This window comes from Neoarius graeffei, chromosome 4, assembly GCF_027579695.1.
Source record: "Neoarius graeffei isolate fNeoGra1 chromosome 4, fNeoGra1.pri, whole genome shotgun sequence".
NCBI classification, from domain to species: domain Eukaryota; kingdom Metazoa; phylum Chordata; class Actinopteri; order Siluriformes; family Ariidae; genus Neoarius; species Neoarius graeffei.
Window position 1 is genome coordinate 8,964,331 of NC_083572.1, and position 16,785 is coordinate 8,981,115.

Sequence of the window (16,785 nt, forward strand, 5' to 3'; positions counted from 1 at the left end):
TCTATTAGCTAAACCTGAAACACATAACAAGGAAATTATTCATGCTGGGTGTCTATGAGCTAAATCTGAAGCACTTAAAACCTTAATATTTTATGCTAGGTGTCTGTTAGCTAAACCCGAAGCACTTAAAAAGGAAACATTTTATGCTAGGTGTCTATTAGCTAAACCTGAAGCACTAAAAAAGGAAACAATTTATGCTAGGTGTCTGTTAGCTAAAGCTGAAACACTTAAAAAGGAAACATTTTATGCTAGGTGTCTATTAGCTAAATCTGAAGCACTTAAAACCTTAACATTTTATGCTAGGTGTCTATTAGCTAAACCTCAAACACTTAAAAAGGAAACATTTTATGCTAGGTGTCTGTTAACTAAAGCACTTAAAACTGAAAAAATTAAGCTAGGTGTCTATTAGCTAAAGCTGAAACACTTAAAAAGGAAACATTTTATGCTAGGTGTCTATTAGCTAAATCTGAAGAACTTAAAACCTTAACATTTTATGCTAGGTGTCTATTAGCTAAAGCTGAAACACTTAAAAAGGAAAGAATTTATGCTAGGTGTCTGTTAGCTAAACCTGAAACACTTAAAAAGGAAAGAATTTATGCTAGGTGTCTGTTAGCTAAACCTGAAGCACTTAAAACTGAAAAAATTAAGCTAGGTGTCTGTTAGCTAAAGCTGAAGCACTTAAAAAGGAAACATTTTATGCTAGGTGTCGATTAGCTAAACCTGAAGCACTTAAAAAGGAAACATTTTATGCTAGGTGTCTATTAGCTAAAGCTGAATCACTTAAAACTGAAAAAATTAAGCTAGGTGTCTGTTAGCTAAAGCTGAAACACTTAAAAAGGAAACATTTTCTGCTAGGTGTCTATTAGCTAAACCTGAAGTACTTAAAACCTTAACATTTTATGCTAGGTGTCTATTAGCTAAACCTGAAACACTTAAAAAGGAAAGAATTTATGCTAGGTGTCTGTTAGCTAAACCTGAAGCACTTAAAAAGGAAACATTTTATGCTCGGTGTCTATTAGCTAAAGCTGAAGCACTTAAAACTGAAAAAATTAAGCTAGGTGTCTGTTAGCTAAAGCTGAAGCACTTAAAACTGAAAAAATTAAGCTAGGTGTCTGTTAGCTAAAGCTGAAGCACTTAAAAAGGAAACATTTTATGCTAGGTGTCTATTAGCTAAATCTGAAGCACTTAAAACCTTAACATTTTATGCTAGGTGTCTATTAACTAAACCTGAGAAACTTAAAAAGGAAACAAACAATTTATGCTCGGTGTCTTTGAGCTAAACCTGAAATATGTTCAACTAGATGTCTTGTTAGCTAATGCTCAAATTGTAACTCTGTTAAATTTATCATGGGTTAATTAAATAATATTGGATGGCTTTGAGTGGTATATCAAATATATTCCATTCAGCTAGCATGATATTGAACGAGTTGAAGATGAGTAGCTGAATGGAATATATCTGATATACCACAAAAAAGCCAATATTATTATTATTATTATTATTATTATTATTATTATTATTATACATACACATTCAGTGGAACAATTATAGATTTTACAAAAAGTTAAGAACAGGGGTGTAACTTACCAATATTGAATGCTGATTCTGATCGAATGTAATTCAATGTTCTGTCAATCCAATGTACTGTACAAAGTCAAAGTTCTAACAATAAAAATGGTACAAGTCCAAAAAGCCTGAACAACAACCCAACTTGTATACAAGCTATATCCGGGTCCACAGTTCAAGTTCACAGTTACTTTTGGTCGTAGTTAATTGTTCCATTACAGTTGTTCAAAACAAAAAGGGCTTTGCTGAGTGAAGTCCACGAGTGAAGTCCTCTTGTAAAAGTCTCTGTCACGTTTCCTCACCTCCAAGTAGAACTTTGAAAATATTTCCGCTATTGCTCTCTTTTCCAGTTTTTCGATGTCCGTTGGTATATTTTTCTCTTGTAAATATGCGTGAAGAATATATAATGAAATTTTGGTAGCCTTTCGGGTGTTCAGCGCGTCTTTCTCTTTCAAAATATATCTCCCGCTTTTAATCTTCTGCTTTAAATCTTCAGCTTTTAATGAAGCAAACCTCACGGCCATGTTTGTGTACAAGTTGTCATAGTCACTCGCTTGCGCGGAAGTTTTATGTCACCGATGTATCACTTTTGCAGCTTAATGCGGGAAGAATATCCAGTGAAGTTTTTGGGTGTTCAGCGCGTCTTTCTCTTTCAAAATTGTTTGAAAATCTTCTGCTTTTAATGACGCAAACCTGGTGGCCATGTTTGTGTACAAATTGTCACAGTCACTCGCTAGCATGGAAGTTTTATATCCCCGATGTGTCTCTTTTCCAGTTTTTCGATGTCCGTTGGTATGTTTTTCTCTTGTAAATACGTGTGAAGAAAATATAATGAAGTTTTGGTAGCCTTTAGGGTGTTCAGCACATCTTTAGTTTTGGTTTTCAGTTTATTTCTTTAGTGCTTAAACCTAGCACTGGATCTTTGCTCTTTCCCAGCCGACAAAGAAATGATTGTGCGCGTGCGCAGCAGAAAAGTTTTGTCATTGGATCTTCGCATCAGCTCCGACGTGTGACATCGTGTTGTCTTGACAACGTGTAATATTATAACAATACTGCGCACTCATTCTCCATTCGGTAGAGTGATGCAATACATGGAGGATAAGTGATATCTCATCTCATTATCTCTAGCCGCTTTATCCTGTTCTACAGGGTCGCAGGCAAGCTGGAGCCTATCCCAGCTGACTACGGGCGAAAGGCGGGGTACACCCTGGACAAGTCGCCAGGTCATCACAGGGCTGACACATAGACACAGACAACCATTCACACTCACATTCACACCTACAGTCAATTTAGAGTCACCAGTTAACCTAACCTGCATGTCTTTGGACTGTGGGGGAAACCGGAGCACCCGGAGGAAACCCACGCGGACACGGGGAGAACATGCAAACTCCGCACAGAAAGGCCCTCGCTGGCCCCGGGGCTCGAACCCAGGACCTTCTTGCTGTGAGGCGACAGCGCTAACCACTACACCACCGTGCCGCCCCAGGATAAGTGATATGACAACAATATTGCATGCTATCAATTAACCCGCTAGAAGGGAATAGAATACATGGTTTGATTCCATAGAAAAAGTGGCCTGTATGTATAATAATTTCCGATAACAGCACACCCCCAAATGCTTTATTCATCACTTGATTGCATTTTCACATGAGACCGCCTACATCTCATGCTACAGGATGTCCAAAAACCAGAGCACCTTTTCCCATCATGAGTTTTATCATCGTCTAGTGCGGCCCTGACATACTGTACGCTCTTGCCTTCAGTGACCCAGGGACGCCTGCCAGTCTGAAAAATCGGGATGTTCTTTCACGTGACGTATGGCGGAGGATGCTGAGCGGCCATTTTGCTGGAAATTCAATTATTTGCTTGTATGGCTATTGACTATTTGGCTCTTAATGTACATGATTTTGACCTTAATGATGTGTGTTTCCACTGAGCAATTTGATTCACACACACACACACACGCTATAATGCGATACAATATTTTGTCATCTGTGCAGTTTTCTTGAGGTTGTTATATCTGTAGGCACTCAGTGTTTGTTTGTGTGTGTGTGTGTGTGTGTGTGTGTGTGAGAAAGCGCGCGAGAGAGAAATCTGTGTGCATGCATGTGTGTGTTATTTCCACGCTCACTCTACTGTCCAATGATTTGTCTCACTGAAGATGAGGAATAACCCAGATAAATATCGAACGTCAAGCCTCTTAAATGAACCTATTACACCACGTGTGTGTGTCGGCGTGCGTGAGATCGTGTGTGTCGCCTCATTATAAAGAGAGTTCGGCTTGTCAGTTGTGTGAGAGGAGCTGGAATGATGCGCGGTTTGCTTGTCATCTGTGTAATCTAACGTATCAGGGGTGTGTATGGAGGGACGGGGAAGAGGAGTGCTCAAACCCACACACACACACACAGACACACGGTAGATATAGCTTATCTTAATCCAGTGAAGCAGGAAAGATAAACCTCTTGGAAGTGGAGGATCGTCTCTCTCTCTCTCTCTCTCTCTCTCTCTCTCTCTCACACACACACACACACAAATGCACGCCTGCACATACTCCATCTCTCGCTCTGTTTATTAATTCCTGCTAAATGAGATGTTGCAGGCATGAGATAGAGCTAAACATTAAAAAATGATTTGGAGCAGGATGGATTAGAGAGTGATGTCTTCACTGATCACGCACTGAAGACTTCATTATGGCAATTAATGAAGCCCTCAGCTACTTGACCCCATGATCAGACCAGGCCAGGATGCTTCGTGACTGGTGAACGGAGAGACATCACGTGTCGATAGATAGATTGATAGAGACAGAGAGAGAGAGAGAGAGAGAGAGAGAGAGAGAGTTTCGCATCATACACAAATGAGCAATACATACTGTATACAAGTACAAATGATCAGACATTGACACACTGACATTTAAACGTGACTTAGATAAATAGCTCTAACACACACTCACCGGCCACTTTAATAGGAACTTGTTCTTGATTATAAGATCCCTGTTCTTGGCTGTAGGAGCGGAACCCAATGCTGAGATGCTTTTCTGCTCACCACAGTTGTAAAGAGTGATTATACGAGTTACTATATCCTTCCTGGCAAAAAAGCTCGAACCAATCTGTCCATTTTCTGATCTCCGACTTCTCATCAACAAGGCGTTTGTTTCCACCCACAGAACTGTCTCTCACTCACTCAGTGTTTTTTGTTTTTCGCACCAGTCTGTATAAACTCTAGAGACTGTTGTTTGTGTGTGAAAACCGCAGGAAGGAGATCAGCAGTTTCTGAAACACTCAAACCAGTCCATCTGGCTCAAACCAACACCCATGCCACAGTGAAAGAAAGTCACATTTTTGAGATCACAACTTTCCCCATGGCGGCACGGTGGTGTAGTGGTTAGCACTGTCGCCTCACAGCAAGAAGGTCCGGGTTCGAGCCCCGTGGCCGGCGAGGGCCTTTCTGTGTGGAGTTTGCATGTTCTCCCCGTGTCCGCGTGGGTTTCCTCCGGGTGCTCCGGTTTCCCCCACAGTCCAAAGACATGCAGGTTAGGTTAACTGGTGACTCTAAATTGACTGTAGGTGTGAATGTGAGTGTGAATGGTTACTGAAACATATTCAAGTTATAGTTATATAATGGACATAAAGTCCAGACTTTCAGCTTTCATTTGAGGGTATCCACATTAAAATTGGATGAAGGGTTTAGGAGTTTTAGCTCCTTAACATGTGCCACCCTGTTTTTAAAGGGACCAAATGTAATTGGGCAATTGACTCAAAGGCTATTTCATGGGCAGGTGTGAGCAATTCCTTCGTTATGTCATTCTTAATTAAGCAGATAAAAGGCCTGGAGTTGATTTGAGGTGTGGTGCTTGCATTTGGAAGATTTTGCTGTGAAGAAAACATGCGGTCAAAGGAGCTCTCCATGCAGGTGAAACAAGCCATCCTTAAGCTGCGGAAACAGAAAAAACCCATCCGAGAAATTGCTACAATATTAGGAGTGGCAAAATCTACAGTTTGGTACATCCTGAGAAAGAAAGAAAGCACTGGTGAACTCATCAATGCAAAAAGACCTGGACGCCCACAGAAGTCAACAGTGGTGGATGATCGCAGAATAATTTCCATGGTGAAGAGAAACCCCTTCACAACAGCCAACCAAGTGAGCAACACTCTCCAGGAGGTAGGCGTATCAATATCCAAATCTACCATAAAGAGAAGACTGCATGAAAGTAAATACAGAGGGTTCACTGCACGGTGCAAGCCACTCATAAGCCTCAAGAATAAAAAGGCTAGATTGGACTTTGCTAAAAAACATCTAAAAAAGCCAGCACAGTTCTGGAAGAACATTCTTTGGACAGATGAAACCAAGATCAACCTCTACCAGAATGATGGAAAGAAAAAAGTATGGTGAAGGCGTGGTACAGCTCATGATCCAAAGCATACCACATCATCTGTAAAACATGGTGGAGGCAGTGTGATGGCTTGGGCATGCATGGCTGCCAGTGGCACTGGGTCACTAGTGTTTATTGATGATGTGACACAGGACAGAAGCAGCCGGATGAATTCTGAGGTATTCAGAGACATACTGTGTGCTCAAATCCAGCCAAATTGATTGGACGGCGTTTCATAATACAGATGGACAATGACCCAAAACATAAAACCAAAGCAACCCAGGAGTTTATTAAAGCAAAGAAGTGGAATATTCTTGAATGGCCAAGTCAGCCACCTGATCTCAACCCAATTGAGCATGCATTTCACTTGTTAAAGACTAAACTTCAGACAGAAAGGCCCACAAACAAACAGCAACTGAAAACCGCTGCAGTAAAGGCCTGGCAGAGCATTAAAAAGGAGGAAACACAGCGTCTGGTGATGTCCATGAGTTCAAGACTTCAGGCAGTCATTGCCAACAAAGGGTTTTCAACCAAGTATTAGAAATGAACAGTTTATTTACAATTATTTAATTTGTCCAATTACTTTTGAGCCCCTGAAATGAAGGGATTGTGTTTAAAAAATGCTTTAGTTCCTCACATTTTTATGCAATCATTTTGTTCAACCCACTGAATTAAAGCTGAAAGTCTGAACTTCAACTGCATCTGAATTGTTTTGTTCAAAATTCATTGTGGTAATGTACAGAACCAAAATTAGAAAAATGTTGTCTCTGTCCAAATATTTTACCTCACTGTATTTCTGTTTCTTCTATTTCTCCATTTTGGAGCATCCCTGAGCATGGAGAAGGGTTTTCTTGTGTGTGCATCCAGAATTATTCTTTCCACATTCACTGGATATGAGCAATTGCGCGCTCTGATTGGCTACTCTACAACGAGGATGTCAGCTCATATAGCGTGAGGAGAGGATAACAAAATGGCGGAGCGTGTTGCTGAACCAACCGAGGACGAAATAAAAGCTCTACTTGAAAACAAAACCATAAAAAATACAAAAAAGCAACAAAATATGGAATGAAAGTATTTGATGATAAAAACGTCTATTTTTTTTAAAAGAATTATTATCATCGCATTTTTCACAAATTGCTCCTGCCATTTCGCTGGTTTGTTTACATTCTAAGCGGAAATTATTTTGTTGGACGTTTTGTATAAAACGTTTTTATTTCTTGAATTTGCAAAAAATACAAATAAAAACGCTCTGGTTCTCTAAATCCAGTGAATGTGGATAGAATTAAACAGTTATTCCACTCAATCTCGTCGTACATGGATTACAGCCAACTCAGTGCTACGCACCTCGTCGGCGATCAGCTCACGTGTGACTCGATTTTGTGGAAGAACTTAAATATTATTTATATTGCTGAAACAAAATTGATCAATTGGGTCTTTTCAAATATTTAATTTAAGCATGTCATGGTTGACGTGCAGGTGTTAAATCTTTATCCACACTGAGGTTATTCTATTAGACAGGGTGACTTATCCAATAACTATCCAGCACTGTCGCTGACACACACAGTGTTAAGTGTGTGTGTGTGTGTGCGTGCGTGTGTGTGTGTTCTCCGCTGGGTGAAATCAGCGATAGATATATGGCACCCAGGTGACCCATCCTTCCTGAGCGAGAATGTCTTTTAAAAGCACATGTGAGCTATGTCTCCTGTTTGTGCATTGATTCTGCGCTCAGCAACACCAAAACACACACACACACACACACACACACACACACACACACACACACACACACACACACACAGAGCGGTAGTTGCTGTGCCACTTCCTCATGAATCAGAGTTAAGTGCACGACCGGGTGCTGGGAAAATGATGGGAAACCTCACACGGCTGGCTCGCTTTACTCCGCCATATTAGCCACATTACTGAAACAAATTTTTTTAGACACAGTGCATTCTGTTATTCTGATAACAATTCATAATGCGTTATAACCACTGTGCATTGGTGTAAGTAATTATAACATTGTGCGTAAAATCACACACACACACGTATATATAATTTTTTTTCATTACTTTTATGATTATACATATGGCCTTCATAGAACTACAGTAAACTATGAACACATTCATATCATGTTATAATGCATTCATAAGGCATTATGAACATTGGCTGGAACTGTTACAATTATGATAATACAAAAATGTTTCGCTTTGAATCAATTCACTTTGAACCAAGAACTATATTATAAGTCGTGTTCGTAACCTGTTATAACAAGTGTTGCCAGACAAAACAAACCTCGCCCGACAGCACTTATTTTATACTTACGAGGTGTGTCAGAAAAGAAACAGGACTGGGGTCACAAAAAATTTATGTCAAATCCAAACTACAAGTTTTCCCCTTCGAAATAATCCCTCTCGAGTCTAATGCACTTTCCCATCCTTCTCCGCCACGCCTCCATGCACTCCTGGAAGGATTCTCTTGGGATTCTCCGCAGCTCCGTTGTCACGGCCCTCTTGATAGCTTCCATGTCTGGAAAACGGGTCCCCTTGATGACCTAGTTGAGCTTGGGGAAAAGGAAAAAAATCACATGGAGCCAGGTCGGGTGAGTAGGGAGGTTGCTCCAGCATGACGATGTTCTTCTTGGCAAGAAACTGCCAGATGCTCAGGGTGCTGTGAGCCGGCGCGTTGTTGTGGTGAATCAGCCACGAGTTGTCCTGCCACAACTCTCGCCTCTTCTCACCACTGATTGAAGCAAACGCTGCAGGATCTCTTTGTAGACATGCTGTTTGATTGTCTGGCCCTGTGGCAAGAACTCTATGTGGACGATGCCCCTCACATCGAAGAACACGATCAACATGAGTTTGACTTTGGACTTCGACTGTTTTGCTTTCTTCGGCCTCGGCGACTCCGGACTCTTCCATTGAAGGCTCTGGCGCTTGGTCTCTGGGTCGTACTCAAAGAGCCATTACTCATCACTGGTGATGACTCTCCCAAGCAAGTCTGGTTCGGTTTTAAGACGCTCGAGGATGTCCTGACATACCTGCATGCACCGCTCCTTCTGGTCATCGTTCAGCAGCTTCAGCACCATCTTCGCGCAGATCTTCCACATGCCCAAATCTTCGGTGATAATCTTCCAGATGCTGTCACGGTTCATGCCCAGCTCAATTGCAATCAGTCGAACAGTCAGCTGACGATCGCCATGCACCACCTGCCTCACACGCTCAATGTTGGCCTCAGTCCCACTTGTTGAAGGCCTTCTGCTCCTGGGGTCGTCTTCCACGTCCTCGGGTCCCTCTTTGAACCTCTTGTGCCACTCGAAAACCCACGAGCGCGACATCGTCTCATCTCCGTACACTTGCTGCAGTAGTCTGAGTGCTTCTGACGGAGTTTTCCCCAGCCGAACCAGAAACTTCAGGTTGGTTCATTGCTCTGTGCCCATGGCTTGACGGCCTAAAATTGAGGAGCTGTTAACAAAAGTACGTGTAAAAACATACAATAACTGCAGAGAGCTGAGATTGCGGTTATATACTCCCGGATATTACTTCACACGGTGACGCAACCTGCTAATCCCTACCTCACTCATAGCTCACACAGCACACTAAGTCCTGTTACTTTTCTGACACACCTTGTATGTGTTGATAATGGTAATATTTCTCAATCATCAGCTGTCTGGTTATAGTCCTATGAAAATCCATGACCTTGAGTTTGACATTTCAGAGTCATTCAAGGTCAAGGTGCCACATGAAAGCCCATATGGCACTTCCTATAAGTTGATAATGGTAAATACCTGTCTACCATCAACCGTTTTCAAGTTACAGCCCTCTGAAAATCCATGATCTTGAGTTTGACCATTCAAGGTCAAAGATCATAGTGCCAAATGAAAGGCCATATAGGAGTTCCTATATGCTCAGAATAGTAAACATTTGTCTATCGACAACTGTTTTTGAGTTACAATGAGTTCAAATATGTTATTTTGACCGAAAGGTTGACCTTTCTAGTGACCTTCAGTTTGACCCGATTACCCCCAAAATTTAATCAGGTAATCAACAGATCATTGCCCACCTATGCTGAAAATTTGAAGGCAATCGGTGCAACCGTCAAGACGCTAGATTGTTAACAGACTGACAAACAAACAAACAGACAGCGCTGATTACAATACTTCGCCCCGTTTACTCCATCACGGGTGAGGTAATCACCAAGCCCCACTTTGTGTAGTGCATTATGAGAAGATATTATGCATTATAAGCACTACTTATAATGCATTCCTTTTCACAATTTATAAATGCATTATAAACTGGAATGCTTTTTCATAAATAATGATCATGATAACGCGCATGTGCGTGTGTTATAGCTTCCAAATGCGTCATGTTATGTCATTTTACATATGACCTTCCTCGAGAGCTTGACTGAACTAATCTTTATTCACTCGTTGATCCAGATTCAATGTAGAAACAGTTTTTTATTTATTTATTTTTAAAAAAAAAACAAGCTTAATGTGACGACGTTTGCTGATTCTGATTGAAAGAGCTAGCCTAGTAAACTAGACCCACCCGCCTAGCGGCCAAAAATATTTTTGCCTACGAGTGGGTCTAGCCTCGCACCATATCAACAAAACACCCCGGGCATCAAATCATGCCCGCCAATCACAACGCAAGGTTTTTGTTTGGATTCTTTGGGCGGGCTTTTGCAGGAGTGTCGACAAGGCTGCGTGACGCTGGAGAAAGCGCAACAGGAAAGATGGCTACGGCTAGTGAACGGCGCTAGTTTGACTCCACTTTGGAATCAGTTTTAGAAGAATTAGACTTGGAGTTTTCGTTGAAGCATGAGCAGGAAGAGGCTCTCCGATCATTCCTTTTCAAGAAGGACGTTTTCGCTGTTTTGCCGACCGGCTATGGCAAAAGTCTGATCTACCAGCTGGCTCCGCTCGTAGCCAAAAGGATGGGGCTAGTTTGTGCGGTACAAAGAATTAATAAACAGCTTTGAAACATTACTTTTTGATTGTTTCTTATTTTCCCCGTTATTTTAAATTTAAGGGAAATTATTTCACCAAACACCACTAAATAAAAATAAAAACTCTCAAACAGTTGAAGCAAACCCTTGAAAAACACTTGAAAAAAATAAGTGTATGTTAAGTATGTGGTACAGACTCCAAACTTGTGGTCATTATCTCCAAACTTCTTAATATCTAGAACCTGTTTATTAATTAATACGCATTTTGAAAAATTATTTATTTCAAGGCCTCCCCCACTGCTTTCTGTCACTCTGACTACGTCACAGTCACTGTTGCGCTGATTGGTCGGAGCGTTGGTCTATACGCACAGAGACAGTTTGAAAGACAGCGGGTTGTTCCTCCCACACCCGTCGGAAATGTCTACGAGCGAGGCCAGACTAAATATTCACATTTAGTCTGGCTTGCCAGGCTATGAAAGATCAATGATTCAGGCTCATTTATGATAATCTTCAAAGATTATCTATGGTAATCTACGGACCATTGATTCAAAGATTCTCAGGTGGATCATCTCAGAGTAGCTGACTTGGTTCAAATTAATCCACCACCACAAAAAAAAAAAATTCCTCTATTAATTAACATTCATGGCTTTTAATTTCTGGCAGAGCCCGAGTCTTGGAGCAGCTGCTGGCTGCCGAGGTTCTGTTGAAGCCGAGCCAGAGAGGTGCAGCTGGATCATCTCTTATCTCTTGTTTACTTGTGTGTGTGGGTGGGTTTTTTTTCCCTGGAAATGAATTCGAATGATTATTGGAGGACCGCTTTGTCACAAATCACTTGCTTAACACCTGACACGCCATCTCCAAACCCCGACTCCATCTCAGATCTGTACAGCGACATCCCAGATTTAAGCGCCGGCCCCTGAATTGAGCCGCTGGATGAAATGTAATTTTCTGATCTGACCCATAACTCAAAAGGAAGCAGGAATGAGAGGCGGGGTCTGTCTTTTGTTAGCGTTTAAAATGTTGAATAAAGAATTAAGGTCTTGATGGTCAGTGTGGGGCGGCACGGTGGTGTAGTGGTTAGCGCTGTCGCCTCACAGCAAGAAGGTCCTGGGTTCGAGCCCCGTGGCCGGCGAGGGCCTTTCTGTGTGGAGTTTGCATGTTCTCCCCGTGCCCGCGTGGGTTTCCTCCGGGTGCTCTGGTTTCCCCCACAGTCCAAAGACATGCAGGTTAGGTTAACTGGTGACTCTAAATTGACCGTAGATGTGAGTGTGAATGGTTGTCTGTGTCTATGTATCAGCCCTGTGATGACCTGGTGACTTGTCCAGGGTGTACCCCGCCTTTCGCCCGTAGTCAGCTGGGATAGGCTCCAGCTTGCCTGCGACCCTGTAGAAGGATAAAGCGGCTAGAGATAATGAGATGAGATGAGATGGTCAGTGTTGTTTTCTTTAGAAATCAGTAGGACACAACGGCGGGTGTCTGACACACAGGCCGAAGTTTGCCAGCGAGATCAAAATTAAAAGTGCAAAAGTTAGCACACCCCAGGACAAAATGAAGTTCAATATGAAGGGTCAAAACATCTCGTGTCTTCGGTTTCACAGATGTTCCTCTTTTTTTAAAAATAAAAAGAGTTAAATAGCATATTTTATGATATTTGCAAAAATGTTTGCATTTCACGTCCTTCTTCAGGTCAATTTGGATTGACAGGTTTACTGAAAAGCATAAAATCAAAAATTATTTTTGAACGTATCTTACATTTTAGATTGTTGTCATACTGAAGCATGAACCTAAATTACAGGCTGTAGTTATTTTTTTGCCGACAAATTATGTATATCTGTAAATAATGCACATCTCTCTCTCTCTCTCTCTCTCTCTCTCTCTCTCTCTCTCTCTCTAATGTGAATAAAATACAGGACTGTCAATGACAGCGTAGCTCACTCTGGCCCCGTCTAGTTCAAAAGGAACGATCTTAAGTGGGCCACCTTGTGCAATAAATGTTACAGGCTATATAGACTATATACAGGCTATGTATAGACGTGATATCTCATCTCATCTCATTATCTCTAACCACTTTATCCTGTTCTACAGGGTCGCAGGCAAGCTGGAGCCTATCCCAGCTGACTACGGGCGAAAGGCGGGGTACACCCTGGACAAGTCACCAGGTCATCACAGGGCTGATACATAGACACAGACAACCATTCACACTCACATTCACACCTACGGTCAATTTAGAGCCACCAGTTAACCTAACCTGCATGTCTTTGGACTGTGGGGGAAACCGGAGCACCCGGAGGAAACCCACGCGGACAACATGCAAACTCCGCACAGAAAGGCCCTCGCTGGCCACGGGGCTCGGACCTTCTTGCTGTGAGGCGACAGCGCTAACCACTACACCACCATGCCGCCAGACGCAATATCCACCCTAGGAATACCGACCTCTTTACCAGAAACAATCCAAAAACAGCGAGGAATTGACCAAGAAGAAGCGATTATTTTTGATCTACTCATTAAGGCTTAATTAGCCCATAACTTCGTTAATAATTGTAATTAAGCAAGTCTGGGTAGAAATTATATGCACCCTAGGTACTGCAACCTTCATGCCAGAAAGAATCAAAATTGGTGAAGAATTGACAGAGAAGAAGCGATTTGTGTGGAAACTGCTCATTAGGGATTAATTAATTACTCATATTTTCATTATTAATTGCAATTCTGCAAATTTGGGCCAAAGCTATATGCACCCCAGGCAGACCTACCTTCCTGCCAAAAAGAATAAAAATCGGTGATGAATTGAGAGAGAAGAAGCGATTTTCGTGAAATGCGGACGACGACGGATGGATGACGGACAACATGTAAACTCATCGCTTATCAGCCGGATGAGATAATTATCAACCTTAAATGAGAAAAATGAACATTTTAAAGCCTCTAACATCAAATCAGATGTCAGATTTTTCTACTTAGGTTTTTTTTTCTTTTGTCTTTCCGTCTATCAGCAAAACCAGAGACAAAATATTTCTCCCTGGACGCCTTCCTGGGGAGGTGTTCCAGGCATGTCCCCCCTGGGAGGAGGCCCCGGGGAAGACCCAGGACACGCTGGAGGGACTATGTCTCTCGGCTGGCCTGGGAACGCCTCGGTGTTCTTTCCGAGGAGCTGGCCGAGGTGTCTGGGGAAAGGGAAGTTTGGGCTTCCATGCTTAGACTGCTGCCTCCGCGACCCGGTCCCGGATAAAGCGGAAGACGACGAGAGACGAGAGAGACGAGAAAATATTTCTCCAGTGAGTCTGTAGAAAGCTGTCGGCCCACATTTGTTCAAATTGGTTAATTTGTTCTGTTATGATCTGGTCGTGGCCATATATGACAATAATTCATTCATTTGATTGATTTTATTTGTATTTGTTGGTGTTTGTTTCTGAAAATGAAGATGTTAATCAAACATTTAAGGAAGGAGTCTTCAGTGCGAGTGCTTTGGAATGAGGTTTTCCACCATGGGAAAGACGAATCCTCCATTTATTCTGTCTTATTAACTTCAGGAGATGCTGGCGAAGGAATGACTGTTTATAGCTGCTATAACATAAGTGATAACAGGAACTAACTTGTTTTTGTGGACGTTCCATAACATTGAAGATAACTATAACTGGGTAAAAAGCAGGCTTGTCGCACTCAAGTCGAAGACTCAGATGTGAGTCCGATTCATGCCCTAATTTTAAGGACTCGTGACTTGACTTAGACTTGAGCAGTGATGACTCAGACTTGGACTCGTACATTGGAGATGAAGACTTGGTGTTTTTCTTTATTTTTTGTCACACACCATACTAATTTGGCAGAATATATTTACACTACCGTTCAAAAGTTTGGGGTCACTTTGAAATGTCCTTATTTTTGAAAGAAAAGCTCTGTTCTTTTCAATGAAGATCACTTTAAACTAATCAGAAATCCACTCTATACATTGCTAATGTGGTAAATGACTATTCTAGCTGCAAATGTCTGGTTTTTGGTGCAATATCTCCATAGGTGTATAGAGACCCATTTCCAGCAACTCTCACTCCAGTGTTCTAATGGTACAATGTGTTTGCTCATTGCCTCAGAAGGCTAATGGATGATTAGAAAACCCTTGTACAATCATGTTAGCACAGCTGAAAACAGTTTAGCTCTTTAGAGAAGCTATAAAACTGACCTTCCTTTGAGCAGATTGAGTTTCTGGAGCATCACATTTGTGAAAATGGCCAGAAAAATGTCTTGACTATATTTTCTATTCATTTTACAACTTATGGTGGTAAATAAAAGTGTGACTTTTCATGGAAAACACAAAATTGTCTGGGTGACCCCAAACTTTTGAATGGTAGTGTATATCTACATTAATTTTGTGCAAAAGTGTCACACCTGTGTGCCTTGGCACGTGCATCAGATAGACTCTCAGGCACGCTGTAAATGACTCGCACCTGCACAGGATTAAGGCGCAATCAGCGCGCCTATATACAAACTGTGAAAACACACTTACTTTGCGAAGTATTGAGTTGCATTGCTGACACCTTACCGAGCCTTATTTCCTTGTTTAGTTTCCTAAACCTGGATTTCCCGTTTCTTGTCTTTGATTCTGCCGAGTCTACGATAGCCTGTTTGTGCCTTGCTCGACCTATTGCCTGTTTCACTGTTTTACAATTTTGCCTGCCATTCTGCATTGTTTAGTTGTCTTCACTTGTATTAATAAACACACCTTCTGCACTTACATCCGTCTCCCAACCATCTCTGACAGAATACATCGCACTCCCTGATAAAGAGAAGCACGTTCACCTGTTCATATGTCATGTTCAGGAGCAAACTAATGTTAATGGCGCGAAAACAGCCACCGTCAAATGGTGCGGTTGGAATCTTGTTCTCGGACTCGACTTGACTCGAAATTTTCTTGAATGACTTGGACTGGGGACACTGGGGACTCGAGATTTAGTGACTCAAATGCAACACTGGTAAAAAGTATACTTAAAAAAAAAAGTTAGCACTGATAACTGTATACAAGTTTAAGCCATGGCCTAATGTGAAGCAGTTAATGAAGCAGTTTTGGGACCAAAAGGTTGCTGGTTCAATTCTCTGGACCAGAGGGAGTGGCTGAAGTACCCTTGAGCAAGGCACCTAACCCCTAACTGCTCCCCAGGCTGCTCTGGGTACGTTGTACGTCGCTCTGGATAAGAGTGTCTGCTAAATGCCTGTAATGTGATGTAAGGTAATAATAACAACCTGCTGAAACATTTTATCATGTGGAGTGTCAATAGAAAGAAGAAAAAAAACCTTTAACTTCAGGTTTGTAACAGTAACTCAAGTAGTTTTGATTATTTTCCATAAACAGTGCGGCGGCATGGTGGTGTAGTGGTTAGTGCTGTCGCCTCACAGCAAGAAGGTCCGGCAGGGGCGATTTCTCAGAGACAACAAGGGAAGCCGAGCTTCCCCTAAAATTCTCTCCCCAAACTGCGGTGTCTACGACATTGAATTCTCATTAAAACAATAACTTGCATAACATAATATATGCCCAAGACTGTATTTATGTTCATAACTATCCTGTAACTTATTTGAGTGATGTCTGACGAACTTGCAGTTCGCTACGAGAATCACCTTTGCTGCCAGGCTGTAACCTTTCTTATTTCAATGGGCTCTATGGACTGGCAGCAGTGTTCCCAGATTGGGCGGTTTTAAGTGCATTTTGGCGGGTTTTGAACATATTTTGGGATGGAAAACGTCAGCAGTATCTGGCAACACTGACTGGCAGCCGGGTATCCGTTGCAGTCTATGAGACGGCTCTGAACAGCCAATTTTGGCTAGTTGTTATTGGTTAAAATCAACAAAATCATCACTTCCAGGGAAGCCGGGCTTCTCTGGGACTAAACGAGACAGTGGGAGGGACGAGAAGCCGGGCTGATAAAGG

At 41.9% G+C, this 16,785-nt stretch overlaps 1 protein-coding gene across 1 annotated transcript; it reads right to left on the minus strand.

The window, feature by feature from the left end:
- Positions 1-8,892: 8,892 nt before the first annotated feature.
- On the minus strand, positions 8,893-9,348 carry LOC132884220 (protein GVQW3-like; the record flags this gene model as incomplete). The annotated part of the gene is made up of 1 exon (XM_060918039.1): positions 8,893-9,348. A coding segment is annotated over one exon (456 nt), but the record flags the coding sequence as incomplete, so codon positions are not given.
- Positions 9,349-16,785: the final 7,437 nt, after the last annotated feature.